We start from the raw sequence: 23,230 nt of genomic DNA on the forward strand, positions 1-23,230 counted from the left end.
GAGGGTTCAACATGGATTTGTTGACTGTTAACAAAGGATTGAACTGCTTTTGCTATTATTAGAGCCCATACCTGTGTGGATGTGAGGCTTCATTTGCAGTTCAATTGCAAAGACAAAAGTTTGTTGAACAAGGTTTACACTTGTTCATTTATTTATTTAATCATATTATTTTCTAAAGCAGTCTGCATATTAATAGCACCCTGAATGCTAGCGTGGCTACCGGCATCCGAAATGTAGGCAAAAACCCGGGGCAATCCTTTACTGATGCATGGGGGTGAACTGGCACTTTTCTAATAAACATGCACACCTGCAATGCAGATGTGTTTAATTTATTACTCACAGCTGATCCAAATTGTCACCTGCCTGAATGTACTTGGATTTTAGCCTGTACATTTCAGCAACTCAATGGAATTAGGTTATCTTTACTTTCTTGACTGATCACCAATGCACGAAGGTCGATACCATGTTTGATTATTGATTACACTTGCACGCGCCATCTCGCGGCAACTATGGGCCTAGTGATATATTATGACACGAATATATATAAGACAGTCGAGCAGGTATGAAGTAGGATACATTGTTAGGGTTTAGTTTTAGTGTTAATACCTATGCTACACAGTTTTGATGATGACGTAGCCGGTTTAGCGATAGAACAGGCTTTCAACCTTTTGCAGAAACGAAAGCCAGTACAGTAGAGCAGCAGATGAGCCCTGTCGCTGTTGCGGCACTAGTTCAATTAGAGAATGATCGTTTTAACGTGTACATTTTACACTCGGTGTGCCGGTTGCTACTAATTTTAATGCTGGGGTTGTTGGTGTGTTTATATACGAATCGGCCATGCTCGGATATTTAGTTACTCTAGTTCGAAGTTGGGCGGCCGAATGTTATTGTAGTGGTTTAATTAGAACGCCGGTCGCTACTGTGTACTGTCTGGAGTTTGACATGTGTCCGATCTCAGACAGATACCCACGTTGCCGGCTCCTTTGAGGTTTGATGTTATCGCTTTTTTCGGTATCAGTTATCGAAAATCCTTGTTATTCTAGGTAGGTTTTTAGCTCACCTTGACATCGTCAAGCTGAGCTATTGCCATGGGTCGTCGTCCGTCGTACGTCCGTCTGTCCGTCAACATTTGGTTTCGGTCAATGATAACTCAGGAACCGTTTGACCCACATGTTTGAAATTGGGTATAGTTGTTACTGCTATGCTCCCGGAATATGGAACGTCCTATTTTGGAGCACGCCAGTCGACGTACTTTCGAGCCACGGCAATTTTTTGGCCGGGGAATTGGGAATGGGAATTGTCATTAGTCAGTTCAGGTTCAACGGATTTTGCTCATTTTTGGTATGTGAGTGAAGAAGGGCTAGGGGTTTTGATTTAAAAAAAAATTATGCTAATTAGGTAGGGTTTGGCAATTATATAGCATATATATATAGACACGCAGATATACGTTAGCGCGGGTGTGGGGAGCAGTCGCTCGGTCCACAGCTGACGCGGCACGACGGCACATTTCGCTTCACTGACTGCTAATAGCGCGTCGCACGTTGCGGTCAGATGACCCTCTCCTACTCCTCATCATCTTCTCTTCCCATTCCCACCCGCCTCTGCCTTCTCGTCTCACTCTTCTAATGCGGATCTCCGGCTCCGACCCTCGCATCCTTGATAAAAATCTGTATTAATAGAGAGAAACAGCAGCCGGATCGATGAGGGTTGTCACGCTATCAAGGCGTCCTCTAGGCGCCCTGCGTAACGGCCATGCCCGTTGGTAGACGGCCGCCGCGAGTCGCTGTGAATCGAATCGTGGTAACCGCAATTGCGGCCTCGGTCACAGAGGTAGGTTTGGTGTCCGACTAGCCCACTGGTACGTCAATACCGTGTCTAATTAGCTAATTGCTTAAAAAAGGGTCGCAATGATAAGTGGGTATCATTAAACATATGTAAGGACGCGGCCAGTGTCCAGCACATAATTATCTGCGTCTGTGCGCGTGCGTGCACGGGGGAAACAAAACCACTTGACAGGGCAGCAGGAGATTTGGAAGACAACTTCACAAATATCTTAGGTCTAATCTGCGTGTAGGTTGGTAATAATTGTGGGTGTATACGTGGGCGCGTCGCCTCTGCATGCTCAGTGACTGGCCACAGACGCGGCGACGATCGTGATGTCTAGAGTTTATTGGTCAGTGCGTGCACAAGCACTTGGAACGTCTCAATATAAAATGCTTCCGGTCAAATGCTCATCTGCAACACACAAGTACACCGCACGCTAGCTGCTGCACACTGACACATAAATATATAGTGTGTGTGCATACACTATAGATGTGTACACATACACATGTGTACTGCATAAACTGTGTGTGCATACAGCCATACACTATCTGTATATATAAAGTTGTTCAGCCGAATTTGTGTGTTCGCGCATAACTAGAGAACTCCGCAGCCTAGAGGAAAACTAAATATATTTTCAGAATCAGCACGTCTGGGAGGTGGTTCTGGCTGAAAAAAATTTAAATGCGATGATAAATTTTGAAATTAACGGTGAATACGGCAGTACATACTAAATAGTCCAAAAGTAAAGAAACAAAGCCTTTCCCGAGGTGGGATTCGAACCCAGAATCAATGGTTTAGGAGTCTGATGCTTTATCCATTCGGCTACTGGGCTGTTATGGTTATACACCATGGATTCACACGTACGTAATGTATAATGTTAATCTGTACGCCATCTATTGATGAATAGAATTTTTTTGAAATTTTGAAAATTGAAATTCAGCCAGAACCACCGATTTTTAAATTTTTGTTGAGACGTTCCAACTTCCAAGGGCCGGTGAGTGCGTGCGTGCTTGTGTACGCGTGCGTACATGCGTACGTGCACGATATATTTTAAAATTTACATCAGTAAATTACTAAATTTGCCGTGGTTGTTGATGTACTTTGATTCCAGCGAACAATAAAAGGCCACAAATGTCAAACACTTGTTTTCACAATAAATGTGCATTTTACATGTAAACTCTATAAAAAAAATGGTGGTGCGCCGAGACAAACAGATGCCGCAGCCCGCCGCAACCTTTTTCCTGTTTTTTCGCACCGCGAAAAAAACGGCGATGGATCATTATCTCCCTTTCTTGGATTTTCCCAACAAGGGACTTCTGCTACAAACCGTTTTCATATTTTATCGACCGTTCTGAAACTTCTGATACTTACCGGTAGTCCGGTACTCCTTGCATAACATCACGTGTGTCTATAGTAAGGCTAACATGTCATAGAACAGTCGCACATAATTGTGTTCACCAACTTGTGCACCAATCTGCATTTCAAATTATATTTATTTACATAACTATTCAACAAAACTAACGCGTGATGTTTGCTTCTGCGAGATTGACCAGAACCTTGTTTCGACACTAGGTTAATTTCCGTTGTATACATTTCGAGATAGGTACCAATCTATAAATATTTTCGTCACGTAACTACATGCACTTTTTCGTGAAAGTCCTTGAAGATTGTCGCGAATATCAAGATAGCAGGCGCACGTTTGCTGTTCATTTATTGTTTTATAGCCTATAACAGCAGAAACTCGTAATAATTTTTATGCTGAACTAATCAGTAATATGCACGATGACTCGATGAGAGGTGTAAATTTGTCTAAATTGATTAATTTTTAGCTCATCTGACATAGTCAGATGCAGCTTGTAGAATCACATGATTGTTCGTGCGTGCGTCCGTGCGTGCGTCCGTGCGTGCGTCAACAGTTGCATGGGCACAAATCTTAACCGCTCGACGTACGGTCACGATATTCGGGACGTGGGGGGGTAATCCGAATACGAGTTGGGATGTCGAAGCTGGGGGGCAAAGATCAAAGGTCAAGGAGGTGTAAAAGAAGGGGGAAACATTCCGGCTCCTTAACTTAAGTATACGGAGGAAATTGCAGAATTGCGGCCACAAAATCTAGAAGGTACGACCTAAGGCTTGTGATAGTCGCGTGTATAGGCATCATGCGTAGGAAAATCATCACGGCGTGCGAAATTGGCAGCTAACAGGTCAACAGGTAAAATGGCGGCTCACAGCGCAGTAATTTTAGACATCGTTTCTGAGGACATGGTCTGACCGGAGCGATTGAAATCAACTGTTTTTGTTTCAGCGGTGACCTACCATCTTTTATGGGCTTTATTGAAAGGACCATAGAAAGTGCCTTTTCCACTGACGTGCGAGGTAAGTGTCTGATAACCTTTTGACCCTGAAAGGAGGGTTCTAACATGGACATTTGTTGGACTGTTTACACAGGATTGAAACTTGCTTTTGCTATTTATTAGAGCCCATACCTGCTGTGGATGTGAGGCTTCATTTGCAGTTCAATGCAAAGACAAAGTTTGTTGACAAGCAGGTTTACACTTGCTTCATTTATTTATTTAAATCATATTATTTTCTAAAGCAGTCTGCCATATTAATACACCCTGAATGCTAGGCGTGGCTACCGGCCATCCGAAATGTAGGGCAAAAAACCCGGCGGCAATCCTTTAACTGATGCCATGGGGGTGAACTGGCAACTTTTCTAATAAAAACATGCCACACTGCAATTCAGATGTGTTTTAATTATATTACTCACAGCTGATTCCAAATTGTACACCGCCTGAATATATACTTGGCATTTTTAGCCTGCTACATTTTCAGCGCAACTCAATGAATTTAGGTTATCTTTACTTTCTGGACTAGATCAACCAATGCAACGAAGGTCGATACCATGTTTGATTATTGATTGACACTTGCACGCCGCCATCTCGCCGGCCAAACTAATGGGCCTAGTGATTATATTATGACACGAATCATATATAGCACAGTCGAGCAGGTATGCCAAGTTTTTATTTTTTGTTGGATGCATTGTTAGCGGTTAGTTTAGTGTTAATACCTATGCCTAACACAGTTTCTGATTGATGACCGTAGGCCGGTTTCAGGCGATATGAACAGGCTTTCAACGCTTTTGCAGAAACGAAAAACCACTAACAGTGAGCAGCGTATGAGCCCTGTCGGCTGTTGGCGGCACTAGTTCATTAAGAGAATGATGTTTTAACGTGTACATTTTACACTGCGACTAACGTGTGGCGGTTGCCTACTAATTTTAATGGCTGGCCGGTTGTGGTGTGGTTCGTGTGTTATATTACGAATCGGCCATGCTCGCATATTTAGTTACTGCTAGTTCGAAGTTGGGCGCCGAATTGTTATTGTAGTAGCGTTGTAATTAAACGCGCGGTCGCACTGTGTACTGTTCTGAGTTTGACATCTGCGGCCGATCGTCAGACAGATGACCCCACGTTGCCGCGCTCCCTTTGATGTTTGATGTTATCGCTTTTTTCGGTATCAGTTATCGAAAATCCGGCTGGTTATTCTAGGTAGGTTTTTAGCTCACCTTTGACATCGTCAGCTGAGGACTATTGCCATGGGTCGTCGTCCAGTCGTACGTCCGTCTGTCGTCAACATTTGGTTTCGGTCAATGGATGAACTACAGGAACGCGTTTGACCCACATGTTTGAAATTGGGTATAGTTGCTTAGCTGCTATTGCTCCCGCGAATATGTGGAAACGTCCTATTTTGGAGCACGGCCAGTCGACGTACTTTCGAGCCACAGGCAATTTTATTGGGCCGGGGAATTGGGAATGGGAATTGTCATTAGTCAGTTCAGGTTCAACCGGATTTTGCTCATTTTGGTAGTGAGTGAAGAAGAAGGCTACGGGGTTTTGCATCTTAAAAAAAAAATTATTGCTAATTAGGTACGGGTTTGGCAATTATATAGGCTATATATATATAGACACGCAGATATATAAAAGTCATGTGGTGGTCACACTCGTCTGGTTCGTTTTAGCAAGATTTCATTGACAATATCTTTGAATGCACAAATTCCTAGCTATGAACATATTATGATTTATACTATTATTATTATATTATTATATATATATGATATTAAAGCATTTATGCTAAGAAACATCAAAGCGGGTATAGCGCCATCTACCGTCACAAATAGTGATTCATTTTGGTTTATAAATTATTTATAATTTATAATATTATTTATTATTTTCACATAAAAAATTACACGTATAATTATCAAGAGTACATAATGGGAGTTCTCCCATATATACTCTTCATTTCTATAATGTACGTTGATGGTTGCTCAATTAAAACTGACTTCTTCTCACTCACTCATTTGTGTCCTTTTTGGTGGTGAGCTAAAGTGTCATTGACACTTTCATTTTGCACCTGTAATCAGTTGTGTAGCTGCAAGTTATTCGTAAGCGGTTGGGTTTTGTGACTGCTGTGCATGTTGAACCTGTGAACCATCAGCTGTGTATACGTCAGGGGAGGTCAACCATATATGCACGCTCGCATACATAAAAGTGTTTTTTAACCCGATTGCCAGATTTTCACACCAAAAGATGTGTAACCTCACATGATATCAAGAGCGTATAAAGAAGGGCTTCTTTATACTCTCTTGATGATATCAGGAGTTAATAAAGACAATTTGTCTTTATTAACTCCTGGTGATATGTGCGAGCCTCACATTTGAACAGCGATATCCCATCACCGACCGCGTCGTCGTGTTCACTGAAATTCCATGCCCGTTGTCAACTCCGAAATCCGCACTCAAATCCGAACTGGAAATAAAAAAGACGAGTTAAAAGTGTTGGTGTTTGTTGCAGGGGCGGCCGGGAAACAGGACGAAGTGTACACATTCTGCGCCTACTGGGACGAGAACCCGGATGTGCTGAACACGAATGGCGTCGATGATTCCATCGATGATTCCGGAGAAGCCATGGCAACCTTGGAGGAGGGCCTTGCTCTCAAAGAGGCTGACAACTTCGGTGAAGGTGAGCGGAGCACGGTGTCTCTCCTACAGCCAACGCCCGTTTGTGCAACTGTGCATACTAGCGTTATTGCCCCTCTCCCTTCCCTTATCATTTAGATGCATATTTTGCTTAGCAAAGTCCCATTAAACAGTTAATCGTGCATTTAAAAGAAATGATACTTTGACGATATCTTTCGTAAAATAGTGATAGTAAAACAGTATCTTTGTATTAAAAAAACTTGTGAGAGCATAATTTATTGGTAACGTGATTGATTAGTAGCTAGGTTCATCTTGTGCACACAAAAACATATATATCGTATATATCGTATATATCGTATGTTTCACGACATATAACTGCATCAATTATTGTTGTTTTAGTATATTATGTAATAATTGTTTGTTATATTAGCCATCTACTGTGAAAATATGCTGATTCGACAGTGGCCACAAAAATTCTAGCGATGATTAATTTATTGCAAGATGGTGTACATACATGGTGTTCAGATGTTGCAACTGTGTAAATCAAATGTTCAGCAGAAACTTAGTAGAACAGTAGTAGCTGTTAGTCTATAATTCAGTTACTGCATGTTTTCTCCTTCGTGCTCAGTGTTCTGTAGCATAAATAAGAACGTTGATTAGCATGAAACCATTTTTGATACGACAGTGTGTGTGATACTGTATATAAGCTGTATATTTCGCAGTGGTTTAATTTTCGCGAATTTCGCGAACGCGTCCCCGACCGCGAAAATAACAACACGCGAATCATTCATACCGATTTAAAAAAAGCGAATAATACATAATTCACCGACCGCGAAATTAACCATTCGCGAAATTGTCTGTCAAGTCTGAATTCGCGAAAATATCTGTACGCGAAAAATACGGCTTATACAGTAATACTATACATGCCACATACCATCGCTGGGGATTGTCCACCCCCACGTGACTAGATAGCGAATAACGATATGCATCCGTCGATTCATTCTATCAGGGGTTAATAATGACATTATTACATATGACATTATTAACCCCTGATTCTATCAAGGAAGACGTCGCGTTCTTATTCCAGTTGTAGTTACGTTGAATTTCGTGACATGGACAGGAAATTTGCCAAGGGGTATTCATAGCGTGTCTTTATGTGTGCACAATAGCCAGCGCAAGTTACCACACACGTACCGCGGTTGGATGTCAGTGCAGGGAACGTAGGGCCACAAGGCCCACAACCCTCGCAAATATCACAACTCGGCAATAGCTAGCCTTCCTGCTGTTTATGCCAGGATTTTGTAACCTATTGCCGCGGGTGTTTGATGTATTAATTATGGGATTTCGCCACAGTGTAGATTCGCGAGTTAAATGGTACCCGACGGACGAATAGTGGATTAAGGGTGGGTGTCTCAACAAGCAAAGTGAGACAGGGAAATCCAGTCGAAAATGCGGAATAAAGAAACGACAGCGAGAGAGAAGGGGAGAGAACGAGAGACGAGAGAGGGGGAAGGGAGTGTGGTAGTTAACGATAGGAGCGAGAAAAGAGAGGAAGAGACAGATACAGACAGAGACAGAGATAGATATAGATACATACAAACAGGCAGACAGTCACGCACGCACCCGCACGCACATACAAGCAGACAGGCACGCACGAACACACGCACCCGCACGCACAGACAGACAGACAGGCACAGGGAGGGGTGCGGGAACAGTACCTAAATGTAATTGTTTAAAATTGACGATTCACGTGACTAGCCTTGTCCACAAGTCAGTCGTCATGCTACGTGTATGCTGTATAATAGGGCAGTTTCACAAACGATTTCACTCGTGCCTGGAAACAAGTAGGCATGCTGGAAACTGCCTCTGAAAGAGTGCATTTTAAAGCCGAGCTCGGTATTAAGTTTACCGAAATAAAATGTTCAAGGGCTTTTTTACTAACTCAAACAGACATAAAATGCGCCTACTCAACAAACCGGTATTTCTGCAGTCTAGCAGCTTACTCGTGACGTGTTCCGCATACACCTGCAGTACTGTGGAATATTCGAGGCAAATCTGGGTTCTGGCAAATGCAATCAGTTCCCTATAATGTCGCACGGTTGGCCGGTAAATCGGTAAATTGGCGAGACAGGTGAAAAAACACACCTTCGATATAAGCTGTAAATTTGCGTTTCCCTAAAATGCGTTCGCGCCAAAAAGAGTGCGGCGTCAGTCTGCAGGTTATCATCGAAGTGATAGATGTGGTTTAGGAGGTGCCGCCTGCATGAAATAAACAGTACTGCCGTGTCGGTCGCACTAGTGGCAAAGGGGTGCAGCCCGATCGGGTGTGGCATGCGGCCTTGAAGGGTTATAAGCTCGTAGGTTCCAGTTCCCATTTTACTGATACGGATTGGAGTCAGTATAAACGGGGGTGTGCAGGCGGTGAGCATATCACTGTCTCGGTAGTGCATGGTGGTCGTTATTTTTGTTCGTGGTGGTCATGTAATGATGTTGTCCAGTGTGGGTGCTTATAGTTTGTCACTGATTTGTCGTCTCGTCATGGTTATCAAATAAGGGTGGCTGTAGTTACCAGTGAGTGGTGGCCATGGTTACCATAATTTGTAGTCATGGTTACCAGCATCCGTGTCATAATGGCGGTCACAATGTGATGCTGGTGGTCGTGGTTACCAAAGGGTTGTGTCATGTTTGCTAGCATAATATGTAGTCATGGATACCCGTATCTGTGGGCGTGGGTTACTATAGCATCTATGGTCGTGATGGTTTGCAGTTACCGGTGCTGGTGGCTATATAGTACCAATAGCTGGTGGTCATGCTTACTAGTGGCTGGTGGTCACGGTTACTAGTGGCTGGTGTTCATGCGTTATAGGGGCTGCGTGGGTCAGGGTTATACGTGCGCTGTGGGCAGGGTTACTAGTGGCTGGTGGGGCATCGGTTACTAGTAGTGGCTGGTGCGTCATGCTTACTAGTGGCGGTGGTCCGTTACTAGTGGTTGGTGGTCATTGGTTACTATGGCTGGTGGGCATGGCTTACTAGTGGCTGGTGGTCATGGTTACTAGTGGCTGGTGGTCATGGTTACTAGTGGCTGGTGGTCATGCTTACTAGTGGCTGGTGGTCATGGTTACTAGTGGCTGGTGGTCATGCTTACTAGTGGCTGGTGGTCATGGTTACTAGTGGCTGGTGACTATTGTTACCGCTGGATAGTGGTGGTTGTGTCAGCCATGTATACTGCTGGACGTCGTTCACAGTCATTACTATCAAAAGTTCGAACCTAAAAGCTTCAAAAGTAAGCACAGCAGTGGTGTCATGCAGTTTATGTAAGACGCAGGTGAATATTAATCCACTCGGCTGATGAGTATGTAGCTTATATCGCTGGTAGACGTAGCGTGCAGTTGACTATTTAAAAAATGGGTTCCAGATGCTAGCCGTTGTCAGCTAGATGACGAGATACTGGCAGATGTTCCTGCAAACTGTAGCTTTATAGCTTCATTTTGGAGTTCGGGGAAAAAATGTTTACATGCCTCTACAGCCGTCTGCCTGTATTGCTGGTCGGTATGGCATGCCAGCCCATACCCTACATTGGCGCGGCTGTACAGTAATCTCCCCTTCACCCACAGAGAGCGCGCGCGATCAGGGTGAAATTTATTTCGTAGTGGCTTCACCCGATGATATTAAACAGTGCAGTGTCGTAAAAAAAAGTTCAGGTACATGCTATGCTCGTTCAGGATTAGGTATACAGGCAACGTGAAACGTTCGGAACATATGTGCAGAACGTGCGTGAGTGCAGAATGTGTGTACTTACGGATATGTGTGGGTGCAGAACGTGCGAGGGCACAGCAGGTGAGTCGGTACAGAACGTGCCAGGGTACAGTACATTGGTGAGTACATAACGTTCGAAGGCACAGTACGTGCTTGGGTACCGTACTTGCGTACATGTATCAGCAGCAGTACACGTGTTAGCAAGAGTAGATAATAACACATGTGTTATTATCTACTCTTGGTGTTGGGGAAAGAAACAAAAGCGTGTTTGAAGCTATTAGATTTTGGCCTCGAGAGAGTTCAATGAAATTACGTCGGACAAGACTGTTATACCGTATATAGCGGCTTGTATGACGCTCCGTTAATTATATTAGACACACCTCAAATTTAAGAGGTAATAGAATCAGAAGACATAGTAGGCTCACCATAAATAAGACGGCACGCTTATTTTTTCCATGTTTTACTTTTTCATATATTTCATGAGTAATCAATAGTATATAATGTGGACTATTCTTATGAGGTGTATAATATGGTGTAGCAGAAAATCCAAGGTGTAATAATGTTCGCTAAACGTCGTTGCGCATCCAATAGGCCGCGAAATACTGTAGTATTGATTACTTATTACTTACACGTTACATTATTTCATTCAATTCACATGAAAATCGTGTACTAATAATTACTTCCGTTTTAGGACTGTTTAGTGTTAGGTACTGTGTGTGATAATAGCCAACGCCTATGGTTGGCCATCGTACTCAGAAATAATTATTTTTACCGCGGTAAGTACCAGCGAATTAGTAATTCTTCGTAGATATAAAACAATGAGAGAGGAGAGTCATCAGGAGAAGGGAGAGGGAGGGGAGAGAGAGTGAAATTGACAGAGAGAGAGAAAGAGAGAGAGAGAGAGCGAGAGAGAAAGAAAGAACGAAAGAGCGAGAAAAAATAGGAGAGAGGGGAAGACAGAAGCGAGAGAGAGGCGTAGAGATACAGAAAGAGAGAGAGAGCGATAGAGAGAGAGAGAGAGAGAGAGAGAGAGAGAGAAAGAGAGAAGAGAGCGGAGAGCATCGGATAGAAGAAGGGAGAAAGGGTAAGGGGAGACACTAACTCTATAGCGTACTAAACAATTTATGAATAAACCACGTGAGTATAGTACATTTAACTTAAGTACATCTAATTTTCTAGTAAACGATAAAACGATAGCTTCATTTTTCTAACCAGATTAAGCAAACTCGCGTATCTTCTTTGTCTTTGCAAATAGTATCCTATCACACCGAATCATGCACCTGTAATTAAGAAGAGAGATTCCTCGTACGACAAAGATGTTCTGACGCTGTTTCACATCAAAATCGCGTGGGTGACTTGTGGAGAGGTGACGCGGTTGACCTACTTACAGATCAATCAGAGTTGTGTGCACGTGTTCGCACGCGTGCGTGCGTGCGTTCATGCCTACGTACCTGCCTACGTTGCGCTACTGCCTGCGCATGCGTATGACTGGGGGAGATGGCAGGCGGAAGTAGGTAAATGAGCCTGGAACATTATGGACTCTTTGGACACTCGTAGCCCAAAATGTTCACCGCGTTCTCCCGGCGGACAGCTGGGCTGTGTGGATGTGTGTGTGTGTGTGATGTGTGTGGCTTGTGTGTGTGTGTGCGTTGCGTGCGTTGCGTGCGTGCGTGCGTCGTGCGTGCGTGCGTCGCGTGCTGCAGCGAAGGATGGATGAGAAGGAAGAGGGGGAGGAAGAGGAGTGCGAATTATACGAACCGAGAGCGACGCAAGTGATTGCGTTAGTGTGCGCAGATAAGGTCTACTGTCTCTCCCTGACCTCTGTTTGGACCTGGCTCGTTTAGGCTAGTTCTGACTTAATATATTATATAGATATATATAATATATATAGTATTATATATAATGATATAATTATATATATAGGGTTGGTTAGGGTTAGCAGAGATTAGGTAACGAGGCCAGGTCAAACAGAGGTCATGGGGACATAGACCCTACGCAGCGTTAAAGGCCTCTGTCTACTACTAGCAAACTTTAGTTTGCAAAACTCGAGCAAACTCCGAGTTCGAAGGCAACTCGAGCAAAACTCGGAGCAAACTCCAGCAAACTCGAGCAAAATCGCTCGAGTTCACTTGGTACTCATGATGGATTCAGCATGTTCAATTGTCCAATGTTTTGTCTATCTGCAGGATCACATGACTACAAACTGTCATTTTGATTGGCCTGAGTTACTCGCAAACCTCAGCAAATCTCGAGCAAACTAGTTTGCCAAGAATGTTGCAGCGGCCTAACCTTCTGCAGAAGCTATCTGCAAACTAGGTTGCCGAAGTGTTTTAAACTGGTCTACACTGGCAACTTTGGAAAACTTTGATGGCAAACTCGGGTTTGCTCGAGTTTGCTCGGAGTTTGCAAACCTAAAGTTTGCTATGTAGACAGGGCTTTAGTGTGTGTGTGTCGTGTGTGTGTGTGATGTGTGGTGTGTGTGTGTGTGGCGCGTGCGTGTCTGCAGTGACGTGCGTGCATGCGCTGTCGTGCCGTCGTGCGTGCGCGTGCGTGGTGCGGCGCCGTGCGTGGCCAGTGTGTGTGGATGGTGGGGGGTTGTGGGTGTGGGCGGGGGGGGGGGGGTGATGGCCCGTGGCACGTGGTCAGTGAGGCAGCTGTGTTTGATGCTCACCGTCGCTGTGTCAGTGTGTGTGGGTGGGTGCGTGCGTGCGTGCGCGCGCGCGCAGCGTGTCTGTCTGTCTGTCTGTCTGTCTGTCTGTCTGTCTGTCTGTCTGTCTGTCTGTCTGTCTGTCTGTCTGTCTGTCTGTCTCTCTGTTCGTCCGTGTGCGCGTGCGTGCGAGTGTCTGCCCAGTAGTAGATTGTCTCGTTAGCGCGGTGTGGGGAGCAGTCGCTTCGGCTCCAGCAGCTGACGCGCGCACGACGGCACATTTCGCTCAACGTGCAGCTGCTAATAGCGCGTCGCACGTTTGCGGTCAGATGACCCATCTCTCTACCTGCCTCATCATCTTCTGCTTCCCATGTCCCAACCCGCCTCTGCCTTCTCGTCTTCACTTTAATGCGATCTCCGGCTGCCGACCTCGCATCCTTGATAACAAATCTGTATTAAGTAGCGAGAAACAGCAGCCGATCCGTATGAGGGTTGGTCACGCTCATCAAGGCGTCCTTCTAAGGCGCCCTGTACGTAACGGCCATGCCTCGTTGCGTAGACGGCCGCCGCGAGTCGCGTGTGAATCGAAATCGTGGTAACCGGCGAATTGCGGCCTCGGTTCACCAGAGGATAAGTTGGTGTCGCGACTAAGCCACTGGTACGTCAATACCGTGTCTAATTTACTAATCTGCTTAAAAAGAGGGTCGGCAAATGATAAGTGGGTGATCATTACAAATATGTAAGGACGCGGCCAAGTGGCCAGGCACATAATTATCTTGGTCTGTGCGCCGTGCGTGCCACGGGGAATACAAAACCACTTGACAGGCCGCACAGGAGATTGGAAGACAACTCACAAGATAGTCTTAAGGTCTAATCTGCCGCTGTAGGTTGGTAATAATTCTGGTGGGTGTATACGTCGGCGCGTCGCCGTCTGCATGCTCAGTGACTGGCCACAGTAACCCGGCCGACCGATCGTGATGTCGTAGCGAGTTTGTATTGGGTCAGTTGCGTGCCAAGCACCTTCGAACGTCGCGTGGCAATATAAAAGTGCTTCCGGGTCAAATGCTCATCTGCAACACGACAATTACACGCAACGCTAGCTGCTGCACACTGACACACAAATATATAGTGTGTGTGCATACACTACATAGATGTTACACATAACACAGGTTACTGCATAAACTGTGTGGTGCATACAGCTCATACACTATCTGCTATATTGATAAATGTTCGTTGCGAGGCCGAATTTGTGTGTTCGCGCATAACTAGAGAACTCCGCAGCCTAGAGGAAAACTAAATATATATTTTCAGAATCAGGCACGTCTGGGAGGTAATGGCGATGATAAAATTTTGTATTCGCCTCGCGAAATATCCCGCATCGGTGCGGGAATACGCAGTACATATAAAATGTCCAAAAGCTAAAGGAAACAAAGGCCTTTCCCCGAGGTGGGATTCGAAGCCAGAATCAATGGTTTAGGAAGTTCTGATGCTTTATCCATTCGGCTACCTGGGCCTGTTATGGTTATACACCATAGGATTCACTACGTACGTAATGTATAAGTGTTAACTCTGTACGCCATCTATTGAGATTAAAGTGAATTTTATAACATTTTTGAAAATTTGTTTCGCCAGAACCATCCTGCCTCCAGACGTGCTTCGATTCTGAAAATATATTTAGTTTTTCGTCTAGCCTGCGGAGTTCTCTAGTTAGCGCGAACACACAAATTCGCTCTGAACAACTTTTATATATATAAATAATTTTTGATCTTTATCTTGATTTCTTACTTATTTTTTACTGGTTGCGATGAAGGATGGCATGCGATGCGATGGGATGGGATGGCATGGAATGTGCAATGAGATGGCATCGCGATGGGAATGGGATGCCGGTGGCCATGGCATGGAATGGCGATGGATTAAGGATGCGATGGATGGCCATGGCATGGCATGCGCATTGTCTGGGAATGAGATGGATGGGATGCGATGGCGATGGATTGGGATAGGATTAGAGGGATGCGATGGATGGATGATGCATGGATAGATAGCATAGGTTCGATTTTGGGCGTATTTTTTTTTCAACCAAGCAGTCACAACTGAGTAACGCCCACTGATTTCCCGGGGCAACGCTGGCGTATCCCGCTAGTGTATTTATGTGTCAGTGTGGCTGAGAGGGTTTATGTCCCCTAGGGTACTGCTGCGTTAGGTCTCGTGCCGGAACGTACCCTGGTACTATCTAATATTGCCGGACCGTACCTCGCCTACTCCACTAAACAGCTCTAGAGAGTCGCCTAGCGCCTACTCTAACCCTAACGCATATCAAAAGTTACCGACGGGTACCGGGCAGGGTACGTTCCGGCAGTACCTTGGGGGATCTGGGGCACTAGCGTGCGGTGTACATTGTGCAGATAAGGTCTTATGTCTGCCCTGACCTCTGTTTGGACTGGCCATCGTTAACTATTTCTGACCGGAACGTACCCTGGTAACTATCTGTATATTGGTGTTAGCGTTAGGTTAGTCAGAAATAGCTAAAGCGAGCCAGGCAAACAGGATAGGTCAGGGAGACATGGACCGCTACGGGCTGTACTTGTGTGTTGGCAGAGTGGCATTTGACCGGCATTTACAGCTGATTCTTAGCACGAAATAGATAGAGCAAACCTATTTAAGACTTTGTAGTAAAACATTTCGTGTTATTTACCTTTTTTAATTTTGTTGAGACGTTCCAAGTGCTTGTGAGTGCGTGCGTGCTTGTGTACGCGTGCGTATATATGCGTACGTGCACGAGCGAGCGTACGTGAGCTTTCATGACTCTCTGTATAGAGGGTGCGCATTTATAGGACTTTGTCGGTGTACGTGCGTGCATGCGTTCACGGAGTTAGCCTTCACGGATTTGTATAATGTTCATGCGTTACGTGTGTGCGTGAACGTATGTTTCTGAAAGTGATCTTTGCAGGATATGCCATGTGGTTAGTCATGCCATATAACTAGCATGATGATGATGAGGTTTTTTGCAGATTTCCAATGGTGTAATGTCAGTGTCTCCGTTGCAGAATACGTACAGCTGGGTGGTTGTCTCTGTAGGCAGTGTTGTCTGGGTGGTTGTCTCTGTAGGCAGTGTTGTCTGGATGGTTGTCTCTGTAGCGCAGTGTTGTCTGGTGCCGTTGTCTCGTGTAAGGCATTGTGTGTCTGGCGTGGTTGTCTCAGGCATGGTTGTCTTGGGGGGTCTGTCTCTGTAGGCAGTGTTGCTCTGGGGGTTGTCTCTGTTAGGCAGTGTTGTCTGGTGCCTGTCCTCTGTAGGCAGTGTTGTCGGGGTGCTGTCTCTGTATGGCAGTGTCTGTCCTGGGTCGCATGCTCTATAGACAGGTTTCTGGGTCGCTGTTTTGGTGTAGGCAGTGTTTGTCGGTTGTGGCTGTCTGCTGTTAGCCAGTGGTTGTCTGGCTGTGGTTGTCTCTGTAGGCAGTGTTGTCTGGGTGGTTGTCTCTGTAGGCAGTGTTGTCTGGGTGGCTGTCTCTGTAGGCAGTGTTGTCTGGGTGGCTGTCTCTGTACGGGCAGTGTTCTGGGTGGCTGTCGTCTGTAGGCAGTGTTGTCTTGGGTGGTGTCTCTGTATGCAGTGTTTGTCTGGGTTGGTTGTCTCTGTAGGCAGTCGTTGTCTGGGTGCTGCTCTGCGTAGGTCAGCTTGTTGTCTGGTCCCGCTGTCTCTGTAGGCAGTGTTGTCTGGGTGGCTGTCCTGTTAGGCAGTGTTGTCTGGGTGGTTGTCTCTGTTAAGACAGTGTTTCTGTGGTGGCTGTCCTCTGGTAGGCAGTGTGTTGTCTGGTGGCTGTCTCTGTAGGACAGTGTTGTCTGGGTCGCTGTCTCTGTAGCAGTGTTGTCTGGCGTGGCTGTCTCTGGTAGGCAGTGTTAGCTGGGTCGTTGTCTCTGGTAACAGTGTTGTCTGTGGTGGCTGGCTCTGTAGGCAGTGTATTCTGCGGTGGCATGTCTCCTGTAGGCCAGTGTTGTCTGCGGGCTGTCCCCGTAGGGCAGTGTCGTTCTGCCTAGCAGTTTCCGGGTGGCTGGTAGGTAGTGTTGTCTGGGTGGCTGTCTCTGTAAGGGCGGTGGTTGTTCTCTAGCAGGTGTCGGTGGCTGTCTCTGTAGGCAGTGTTGTCCTGTGGTGCGCTGTCTCCGTAGCATGTGTGCTGGGGTGGTTGTACTCTGCGTAGAGCAGTGTGTCTGGGTGTGCCTGTTCTGTTCGCAAGTGTTGTCTGGGTGCTGTCTTCTTGTAGGCATGTGGTGGCGCTCTGAGCAGTGGTTGCTGGTTGTCTCTGTAGGCAGTGTTTGTCTGGGTGGATGTTCCTCTGTAGGCAGTGTTGTCTGGGTGGCGCTGTTCTGTAAGCAAGTGTTGTTTGGGTGGCTGTCCTCGTAGGACATTGTTCGGTTACTTGTTCTGCTAGGCAGTTTAGGGTGTCTTGGATTTGTCTGGGTGGCTGTTCAGTGCGTGTTGTCTCTAGCCGTGCTGTCTCTGGGTAGCACTTGTCGTGCTGTAGTCTCTAACATAGCTGTTGTTGGGTTGGCTGTCTCTTGTATGGCAGTGTTGTCTGGTTGCTGTCTCTGTAGGCAGGTTTAGCTGGTTGTTGGTACGTGTCTGTGTCTACTTGTGTGGCATGTTTGATCAGTGTGCCTGGGCTGCTCTCTAGGCAGGTGTGGTATTGTTCTCTGGCAGTGGCTCGTCGTTCTGTAGCCAGTGTTGTCTGGGTGGTTTCTCTGATAGACAGTGTTGTCTGAGGTGCTGTCGTCTGTAGGCAGTGTTGTCGTGGCTGTGGGCTGTTGTGGCTGCTGCTCTAGGCAAGTGTTGTCTTGGGCTGCTCTGTACAGGTTGCTGGTGGTCTGACTGTAGACAGTGTGTTCATTTGTCTGGGTGGCTGTCTCTGTACGGCAGTGTTGTCTGGGTGGCGTGTCTCTCTAGGCAGTGTTGGCTAGGGTGGTTGTCTCTGTAGCAGTGTTGTCTGGAATGGCTGTTTCTGTAGGCACGTGTTGGTCTGGGTCTGTTCTCTGAGGCAGTGTTGTTCTGCGTGGGCTGTCTCTGTAGGCAGTGTTTGTTGGCGTGGCTGTCTCTGTAGGACGTTGTTGTCTGGGTCGGCCTGTCGCTGTAGGCATGTGTTTGTCTGGGTGCGCTGTCTCTGTAGCGTTGCTGGTGTTCTGTGGCGTGTTGCGGGTGGTTGTCTCTGTGAGCAGTGTTGTCTGGGTGGCTGCTCTCTGTAGCAGTTCTGTTGGCGTGGCTGTCTCTGTAGCAGTGTTGGCTGGCGTGTTGTCCTGTAGGCAGGTGTGCTCTGGCGTGCGCTGTTTCTGTAGGCAGTGTATCCTTCGCCGTGGCTGTTTCTTACGGCACGATGTTGTCTGGGTGGTTCTCTCTGAGGCAGTGTTTCTGTGGTGGCGTGTCTCTGTAGGCAGTGTTAGTCTGGCATGGCTGTCGCTGTAGCAGTGATTGTCTGGGTGGCTGTCTCTGTAGGCAGTGTTGTCTGGGTGGCTGTCTCTGTAGGCAGTGTTGTCTGGGTGGCTGTCTCTGTAGGCAGTGTTGTCTGGGTGGCTGTCTCTGTAGGCAACGTTGCTCGGTTGTCGTCACACAGTACTGCAGATTGTCGTCAATTCCCGGGGTGATGTAATCCCTTAAAACAAACAAAAAAGTATGAGCTAGGATTTTTGCGTGTGTACATTGGCTGAAAATACGAGTCTGCTTGATCAATGGCCAGGCTCGCACGAGCCGAAACCTCTATGAATTTTATCAATTTTCGGGCAGCCATCATGCAAAACACTAGCCTAGATCAATAACTGACTGTAAAACATTCTCTGGCGCGCAGCCGGCACGAGTAGAGCGCGGAGGCGGAGGAGGGGGGAGGAGGGGGAGGAGTGTTGGGAGCTGCTGCGGCTAGACAGCCTCTCTCGCTGTCTGGCTGCAGGCCATTCTTTCCCAGCGACTGCGTGCGTGCGTGTGCGTGCGTGCGTGCGTGTGCGTGCGTGCGTGCGTGTGCGTGCGTGCGTGCGTGTGCGCTCAACTCTCCGTATGCCTCCGTGTGGGAGGACACACACAATATAATAATCTCTGTCACCCGTCCGGACCAAAACAGTGTCATTTATTATATATGTTCTGGTGAGTAACTGTGGATAATTAGAAGTCGATTCTGAATAATACACTTGGCGATGCGGGTGTGCGTGCGTATACACGAATGCGCGCCGCTGTGTAAATGTGTATGTCCGTGTGTGTTGGGGATGTGTGTTTTTGTACCTTACGTATGTATGCCCGTGAACTGTGATGGCTTCAGAGCAAGGCAATGGGGAATACTACAGTCTGAACACTGTAGTTCGTTTGGGTGCGCATTGCTGCTGAATAATTTGTCTGCGCGTATATATTGAGGTGGGGGGGGGGGCGTGCGTTGATGAATGTATGTACTCCGTTTTGCTCTCATTGCCGGTGTAATGTATCCATGTGCAATGATATGCGTATCATTAGTTGATGATTTCACTGAATCCTAGCAGGTAAAAATAACTTCCTCGTGGCATCTCATTGCGTACATGTACAGTCTCTAGAAGCTAAACGGACTTTGTTTACATGATTATTTATTAGATTGAATAACAACTTCATGTCTACTAGTGCATACGTAGCTTAAAAGCAGCAGACCATGTACCTTTGCATTTAGGCCAGACAGATCAATATCCCTGATTCCCTCAGTCAGAATTGGGACCATGCGTGCCAGTGCCACATACTGCTCAGATGATCTGTGCAACCCATATTTGCAGATGGGATAACAAAAATGGTCGCCAGTAGCGATATAATGACAGTCACTCAAAATTCAGTCTGCTAAAATGTTAGACAAATAATGGCAGTTGGTCATTTCGTTCTCAAGCGGTCGTAACGGATCAAGTTTCAGCATAACTATGTATGTCATAAATAATTGTTATAATAAGTATAAGTAATAGTTGTATGCTCTCAAAACAAACTGTTAATCCATTCGTGTAAACTAAAAAAATACACCATAACCATTGGAGGCAACAAGAAACCCGAATTTGTAGGTTTTCTATCCAATTGATACTTAGTAATTAATGCTTGGACCCCCCTTAGTAATTAATGCTTGGAATTAATCCCATTCTAGTGCCTAGACGATTAGGCCAGTAGAAACTGATGGGCAATAGCTACCGTATTAGTAATAGTATTACCTTCAGCCTTGTTAAAAAAAAGGAGATGTATTAACAGTTTACTGTTTATTCTCTTCTAACGCTGCAGTGCTATAGCTGACTTACAAAATATCCACTCCAGATTTCGAACATTAATTATCATAATATTATATTAGCATTCAGTTCAATTAATGTTTATTTATGCCACATTACAATAATTATTGTCCTATACACAATAATAATATATAATCAAATATTGCTTTTTTTATAAAAAGGCTCGTTGTTTGTTATGGGTAGTGCTGTTGCTTGTATAATTTTTGCTCGCTCCAGACAAGGAGCTTTTAATATGAGTGGCATTATAGTTACATCTAATTACTATCTAACTGTTAAAAAGGTTTCGTATAAATGTATATGCATGATTTAACTCGGACGAGGAGTAAATGACGTAAGTACGAGGAGTGAAAATACGAATAGTAACTATTTGGACCATTCATAATTTTACCGGTTAAAGGCAGCTGGTATGAAGCCTGAGGAAATTAGAATATCAGAAAACGCACCTTTCAACATCACCGCAAGAGGCAACACAAGCAATAGCACCCACCAGTCATTATTAAAAATAAACAACTTAATTGTGTGGTTTAAAATTTATTGATTCATAATTATTACTATGCAGTTGTAATTAGGTCCTGGTCTATCTAAAAATAATGCTGGATGCCATGTTAATGGTAGACTGTCAAGAAGGCTAATGTTCAATTGGGAAATTTAAGAAAAATAAATGTTGTCCACCAGTGCGATGTCATTAAATTACACTCTACAGCAGAATGCACAGAGTAAAAGCAAGGTTATCCAGCATTGCATCGCTCAAGCAAATTTTTAGCAGCACTAGTTTTATCTGGACCTTCACAGTCCATCGATGTAATTTTCCATTGGTTACCTTCTACTTGTCTTTCACGTGGGATGTAGTTATAGTGCATTTGCAGGCAAGACGAAAAATTCTCAATTCGTCGGTGGCTATAACGGATTATATTGTTACGTGGCTTATTACTCCATGTGTGATTATAAAGGTCGTACGGTTCTAAAAGTGACACTGTGCAGTCAGTCGTGCGCGTGGGAGCCCATCATGAGTTGGCATAGAGCAAACAGCTCGAGCACAAAGAGTTACGTGTGAGTAGGATTAGAACGGGCAGAACTCAGGCTGCGGAACGCGTTTGCGTTTGTGTATTCGGTGCGCTCTTGAGATTTTTTACTGGATCGAGTAGTAGGGAATATGTACGTGCATACTTGGCATGTAGTGAGTTTTGTCGTAGTTGGGTTTCGTGATCGCCGGTCAAGCTGTAGACGTGTTTCTACGATCTGCTGCCAAATCCCACCAGCTTTTCCTTTTTAGCTGTAGTAGCAGCTTGAGGGAATACAGATCGGAAGAAATAGAAATATCGTCAAATTTAGGGTGTTTTGATCCGTCCATAAAATGGCGTGCAGTCATTTTTTGAGTGTTCGGTAGCTTTGTGCGGTGGCAATAAACGTTTATTGCTGTGTTTTGCCATGCATCGGTAAGGTAACATTGTAAGTACTCATATGAACGGGGAATATATGTGCCTTGGTATGTGAGAACCAGCTGGACTGACCCACAGGCACTTGGAACGGCTCAATAAAAAAACACGAAATGTATTTACTATACATATATTTATATGTCAGTGTGCAGCAGCTAGCGTGCGGTGTACTTGTGTGTTGCAGATGAGCATTTGACCGCATTTACAGGTGATTATAGCGCTGCAAATAAGTAGAGAAACATAAGCACTTTTGTCGAGTAAATCACATTTCGTGTTTGGATTTACCTTTTTTGTATCGGCGATACTTATGCCCGTTTCATGTCTCCCCAGCCGCCGCCGCCTCGCTGGTCGGTCCTGCCGCCCATGAGAATTTTCCCTTCCGCTCTATAACTCGGTCCCTAATTGACCTAGCGCGACCAAACTTCATATACTTACACATCTTGGGGAGAACACGGGGGATACATGTGGTTGGCGACAAGTGCCTGTGAACTGACCGAGCCAGGTATACTATCAGTGATACTATGCCATGTGTGCCATGTGTGGTGCGCTACACCAGGCCATGTATAACGCCTGCTACTAGACTAGACGTGACCACGACGCGTAATGACATTTGGTTAAAGTTAGGTAGTAGCATAGATATAGAAGAAGGTATATCTTCTTCTATATCTATGGTAGTAGAGAGGTATTCATTATTTGAAATGAAACGATGCACAGCGAACGAGCTACGCAACATTATACACGGAGTATTGCTTGCTGTCTGAAGCCACAAGTAGACACGTTGCAGGCGTACATTCTGCCCATGTAAAACTGTCGGTGTCACCAAACATTCTTTCCGCGGAGAAATACGCCCCATTAAAAAATGAGGAACGCCTCGTACGTCGTCCTCTATATCAATTCGGAGCATGATATATTTCGCTACGAGGTGCATGCCTGGAATTAAGCGCGTTGATTAATCCAGGTCTTATGGCAGGTCGCTTATTTACGACATAGCTCATCCACGGAAACGACAGGACGGCAGGACTACCCTTGTATGAATAAAATCGCCGATTTTACGGGGGCGGGCGTAACCTGTAGTCGGCTCATGATTAAAGCATGTAATTATTATATCTGATCATCGCGTATTTGGTTTGCAGTTGCAGGCATCAAGATACCTAATCAGGACATCGTGCGCTGTGAGTCGGGCACGCACTACTGCTACACGCTGTGGCACCTCGACCCTAAAAATGACACGCTCATCGCTGTCCTCAAGCAAGGTGAGTACGGTGGTGCAGCACTGTCAAATTCCATCTAGCGGTGGATGCGGTGAGCTGGACAGCTGTAACAACGTGATATATAAAA

The 23,230-nt window shown here is 45.5% G+C and overlaps 1 protein-coding gene across 1 annotated transcript in view; it reads left to right on the forward strand.

The window, feature by feature from the left end:
- LOC106805708 (serine/threonine-protein kinase par-1-like) overlaps positions 1-23,230 on the forward strand; it is a 65,204-nt gene that overhangs the window by 17,871 nt on the left and 24,103 nt on the right. Inside the window, exons 2-3 of the mRNA XM_014807411.1 lie at positions 6,678-6,845; positions 23,026-23,145. Coding sequence (XP_014662897.1) covers positions 6,678-6,845; positions 23,026-23,145 — 288 coding nt within the window. The remainder of the gene's footprint in view (positions 1-6,677; positions 6,846-23,025; positions 23,146-23,230) is intronic.

Source organism: Priapulus caudatus, unplaced genomic scaffold (genome assembly GCF_000485595.1).
Source record: "Priapulus caudatus unplaced genomic scaffold, Priapulus_caudatus-5.0.1 Scaffold124, whole genome shotgun sequence".
Taxonomy (NCBI): Eukaryota; Metazoa; Priapulida; class Priapulimorpha; order Priapulimorphida; family Priapulidae; genus Priapulus; species Priapulus caudatus.